Source organism: Eucalyptus grandis, chromosome 1, assembly GCF_016545825.1.
Source record: "Eucalyptus grandis isolate ANBG69807.140 chromosome 1, ASM1654582v1, whole genome shotgun sequence".
Lineage (NCBI taxonomy): Eukaryota > Viridiplantae > Streptophyta > Magnoliopsida > Myrtales > Myrtaceae > Eucalyptus > Eucalyptus grandis.
In genome coordinates, this window is record NC_052612.1 from 48,642,808 (window position 1) to 48,648,156 (window position 5,349).

Here is a 5,349-nt window from a genome sequence, read left to right on the forward strand (position 1 = left end):
TTTCCGGGAGGTCTCTCTCTAAATATAACATCAGTGCCACAAAATACACTATTCAAAGTACAAGCTGTGGATATGACCTCACCGAAACTTGAAAAAAATACGAGTATGAGCTTGACACAGGTCAAGCCGGCAAAATCAAGAGTATGACGGTAGTCATTCGACCCCAGCTCGTACAAACTGGTACGGCTAAAAGTATGTCGTCATCGAACAATCTGTTCAGCAGGCAAACAAAATCAAAACAATTTGCACCGGGCACAATTCAAAAGCATAGCGTTGTTCCTCGCACGGGTACTCTTATCATAAATCTCTGAGCAGCAGTGTTCTCCCCCTTCCTGGAAAATCCAGAAAGCAACGCCATAGTCATTTTGCCAATGCCTTCCTCACACCATCATGTGAACCATGAGTCTCCCCTCTATACAAAGGATCCTTCACTTAAGACAAGGGCAGGCCACAAAACAAACATTCGAGCACATTATCTGGTGCCATGGAAGAGATAAACTGAACACATTCTCTCTCTGAACTGCTATAGAGGCCACTGTCAAGAACTTTACATACATTAGAGATCAATCGGATTCATAAACCCCATCTGTGTCCGGAATTGTTTCATCGGCATCAGTTGTGTTCCCTTCCAATGGACCATCAGACTCATTCAGTTGCTTAGTTTCTTCAATAATCTCATCACCATTCACGCTGCTGCTTTCGTTAACGGCATTGAATTCATTCAGACGCTTCGCTGATATTTTAACACGCTTCCCTTTGATGTATCGGTACTCCCATTTTGGTGGCGGGTATTTCTTTGTTAGTTTCTCATATTTGTCCATCATACCTAGCTGTTGGAAGACATTGCCCACCATCGAAACAATTGAAACATTGGGTTTAACTCCAAGTTCCTCCATGTCAGCAAATACCTAAAAAGAACGTGTGAGGGAAAACGAAGAATCTTAAGATATAGTCGATAGTGGGCCATGAAAATAAATGGAGTCCAATCATGCATCAAGATGGTCTAAATGGCAAAAAAGAAAGGTGGCAGTTGAAAACATAGGTACCTTAGATAAGCACAAATACATCCTTATAGATGACGAATAGTGAAAACCATATGAGCATGTGCATGGTGCATTTCCCAATAATTTTTTATTGAATTGAGCATGTTTTCAGATGCTTGAAATTTCACTCTGTAATGAAGAGCTAAACCACAAAGCAGAGCAGTGCAAGCACGACTAACAGAATTATTCGAAAGTCAATCCGTCATGCCTATATCCAATAAGATTAAACAACCAATAGCATCTTTTGTTCTCATAGCTCAAGAAAGTGACATAAACTTTAGTAAGACCAAAGAAGAGTACCTCAAACATCTTGTCATGCATGCCTCTCTTATAATATATCGATATCACTTTGTTGAAGAATTTACGAGGTGTGCCTTCCAGATTCTGAGAAAATATCGTTGTCCACAGTTCCTCAGCTTCGTCAAGCCTGCCATCTTCTGCTAATGCATTAAGCAATGTAAAGTAACTTCCCATCGTTCTTCCTTGACCTTTGCTTAACATCCACTTAGAGACCTATGGCACCAACAAGATTTATGTGATTTTATAGTGAAAAATTCCAGGCAACTATGCAAGAGATAATAACATAGAAAGCGGAGGAGCACAGAGGATAAAGAAGTGGCACCTGTATTATTCTCTTCCATTCCTTTTCGTTCTCAAGTGTCTTCAAGGCTTTCTTGACTGTGATCAGGGGAAACTCTAGTTCCCAAGCAATAAACGAATCAAGTGCCCCATAGACTTCCTCTTTTACATTTGACAATCCCTTCACCTGAAAAGAGAGATTGTTAACCCAAAAAAAGCTGTTCAAAGATGCAAAGAAGCCATATATCTTATGAAACAAATAATTTCAGAAAATTCAATGCCCTAATACTGGTTATATACTTTTATTAGGCTCCTATAAAGTACAGATAAAGGAATGAGATGAGTTTGCAAGCATACACAGTCAACAAGCTTTGCAGACTTGGAGATTGTCCCAATTTTCTTCTGTGATTTCCATACTCGAGGATATCTAGGCCGGGGACCTTTCGCTCCACACACCTAATAATCATCAAAAAGCCTCATTGTAAGAGGAGGAATTCCCATCTTATGGTCGCACTAAAGGAAACAAGTAGACAACTTCCTTTTGCAATAGAAAACACATTACTTCGATCACAAAACAGTAATTGCTACTGCATGATTAGGGCGAAATTCCCGTAATCATTCACTCCCTCATTTGCAGGTTAGCACTAAGCAGTGAACCATGCAGAAAAAGCTTGTTCAAATATAATTCATCCACAAGCTAATCTGCAGCAGCCGTTCTTATCTTACCACAATAGTTCTAATGTTTCTGGAGATTTGACTCGATTCAAATCTTCTCGGTATAACCGGCAGAGAATAATTGAAACTAAGCATCCTGAAAAAAAACACACACACAAAGAATCGGTAAATGCAGCAGAATTAAGCTCAACAAAAAGCAAGTTACGTAGCAGAGAACCACAGAAACGATTCATGGTCTAACGACCCAATCCTGGGATTACTCTAAAATTCAACCTTGCGAAAGCAAATATATGAATTTCAAATTAGCTCCCAGTTTGTCCTCGAGGTGCCGCCAACTGCGGACATTACCATGCTCCTATCTAGTAAGATATAATCCTAAAACAAATGGTCTTCCGACAGCTTCCAATCGAAACGAAACCAAACGCAAAATCAAGAGCCACTGAATTAGCCGAGAGACGCATTGACAGATGGGGCGGCGCCGCAGATAGACGCCGTTCGCACTGAAACTTCACTCAACTCTCTGGCCAAAAGAAAAGGAAGTGGTAATAATCGGACGACCGTGCAAAGTCCCGACTCGACATCATCTCCGCAACGAAGTAACCGCAGCGCTCGTTCGCGGGAAGGAGGGCTAGGAAAACTTACCGTTCGATGATTTCCTCCTTATCTTCGCTGAAAATCCCTTTCACTGTTGAGAACTCTCCCTCGCCTGCAAATTTCTATCACCATGAAGGCAGCGGAAAGAGAGAATCTGTCGCAGACGAGTCCGAACTCCGAACTGAATCGCAACGGTGGGCTTCGGTTTTGGGCCCGAAGGATGGGCTTCTGTTGGCCCTAAAATTCACCACTCGGAAATAAATGGGCCCACAAAATTGACAGCCAGCAGTAAAAGCTTCCTCTAGATTTTGACTTTTTTTAAAAAAAAAAAAAATTGGCTGTCAATTGCAAAGAGATAATAAACATGAAATACTGAATTTTATTTTCCCTTTAAAAGGAGAAAAAATTGGGATTATTCATGAAAATTGTAGTAGATTCTTTATGACGTTTTAACAAATTGCATTTTTTTAGTGAAAACCACTTGAATAAATATTTTTGTATAATTACGATACTAACCTAATAAGGATGTTGCCCCATTGGTGCACACTCTTTCCTACTCTTCTAAAAAGATAGATTAGCATTTTTTTATCACTAAAAATCTCAAATTAGTATATCTATTAAAAATTTACTCCAAATGACAAAAAAAAAATTACTTATACACTTGAAACAAATTTACTCCCACAAAAAAGAAATGGTATATTTATAACAAATATACCATCCGTTAAATTGAATTAAAACCATAAAATTAAGAAATTGATACAACTATAAAAAATTAAAAATAATATACTAGTTAACTGTCACGTGTTCTTCCTTTGGATCTTCTAAGGAATTGACAAAGAATACGACCACCTCAAAGATGGCAACTCTGACACGGGACGAGGCTCGAGCAATTCCTAATCACCCAAGAGCTGCCATTGGAGGGCCTCATAATCCGAGCGTTGCCTCAGGACTGGGGGCTCGACCGATTCCCAATCGCCCAAGAGCCTTATCCGACAAACGGAGTTGCTGCAAGACTAGGGGCTCGACCAATTCCCAGTTGCCCTAGTTGCCCAAGAGCCTAATCTAGCAAGTGTTAGTAAGCTTTGCTCTCCCTTGCACTCTCACACTTAAGGGAGAGAATTTTTAGAGAGAGAAAATAGAGAGAAGCTCTAGAGAATAATTATACTTCTTAAATGGAGTGGATGATATAAATAGGGGAAGGCTCGTCTATTTATACAAAAGTCTCTTTAATTATAACCATTAATCTTCTATACGATCTAACAGTAAAGGATCCCAATTCTCATCTAATCGATTCCACGGTGAAGATGCACTTTGATCTAATGGTTAAGGATTTTTATTCCCGTCACATTAGTCAAGCGGTGGAGATTGATCTCGTCTAACAGTTGAGATTATCAATTTTCATCAAACGATTCCGAAGTTTAGAAAAGTCAAGAATAAATGGTAAGGGAAAGTTTGGGTTAACAAAGTTTGAACTATAGTTGTCCAAATCCCAAATTAAATTTCTTTCCTTATCCAGTGCCCACGGACTTCTCCTATGACCGATCAAGCAGAGGGTTTTACTTTTTTCGTGTGTTGACTTTGTTGGCCGTATATATAAGATATATATCCGCTCTTGGTCAGACAACATTAAAGCGCTAATTTTTGTGTGCCGTGGTTGCTAATATCATGGGGAAGTGCTACAGTGCTTGGTAGCGGGTCTTTTTATCGGTCGTGAATTGAAACTTATTCGTAAATTACATTAAAAAAGTATTAGTGTTCGATCCAATTAAATATCGTTAGTTTAAAATTGATTTAATTATTTCATCAGATTGATAGATTATTTAGCGAGGAATTATCAAGCAAAATACTGCGTGGCTATAATTAAAGCTTGAGTGTTTGAGTGACTAGAGTCGATTTTTTATTTAAATGTGCCCTCCCAAAGAGAAAACCGTTTGTTGGCATCTAGAGTTCTTAAATTGTTTGACCATTTGAAAATTTCTTTATCGAGAACGAGGAAGAACAAAAATTGTTTCCACCATCACCATTCACATTTTAGTTAAAAAAAGAAGAAGAAAAGAAGTGGGAAAGAGGCTTCTCGTAAATTACGAAATTTAAAAGCTAATTAGCGTAATAAGCACGAAAATATCAATTATTTGAGTAAATGGAAATTTTTTTGCAAAAATATTATAATTTGGAAGCTAAGAGCAATATTATTGAAAATTTTCGTGAAAAGTGGATATTCTTTCGGATCCAACGTGATATCCTATCGATAAAAAAATAAAAGAAAAAGAGAGGGAGAGAGAAGATAAAGTCCAACGCGATGTCCCGATCCAGATATCCAATTTGGATATTTTGGGCCGAGCCCGGGATCGACCAAAAACGTCAGCTCGTTTTCGTAGCGAGCGGCGACGACTAAAGCGGGGTTGCGTTTTGGGCGAACGCGAGACGATGACGTCACCTCATCCGCTTCGCTTCTTTT

At 39.0% G+C, this 5,349-nt stretch overlaps 1 protein-coding gene across 3 annotated transcripts; it reads right to left on the reverse strand.

Moving 5' to 3' along the window:
* On the reverse strand, window positions 1-3,040 carry LOC104448203 (pentatricopeptide repeat-containing protein At4g21190). Of its 3 annotated transcripts, none has more exons than XM_010062011.3 (7): window positions 2,940-3,034; window positions 2,646-2,817; window positions 2,349-2,433; window positions 1,980-2,078; window positions 1,666-1,809; window positions 1,344-1,556; window positions 1-908 (listed from the first exon to the last, which is right to left on the reverse strand). In XM_010062011.3, exons 3-7 carry the CDS (start codon window positions 2,430-2,432, stop codon window positions 564-566), a joined length of 885 nt encoding a protein of 294 aa, XP_010060313.2. In that variant the 5' UTR covers window position 2,433; window positions 2,646-2,817; window positions 2,940-3,034; the 3' UTR covers window positions 1-563. The 3 variants fall into 3 exon arrangements, with proteins under 3 accessions (XP_010060313.2, XP_010060299.2, XP_010060307.2); XM_010061997.3 differs by having other exon boundaries at window positions 2,571-2,817; XM_010062005.3 differs by lacking the exon at window positions 2,646-2,817 and having other exon boundaries at window positions 2,940-3,040.
* Between the last annotated feature and the right edge of the window lie 2,309 nt (window positions 3,041-5,349).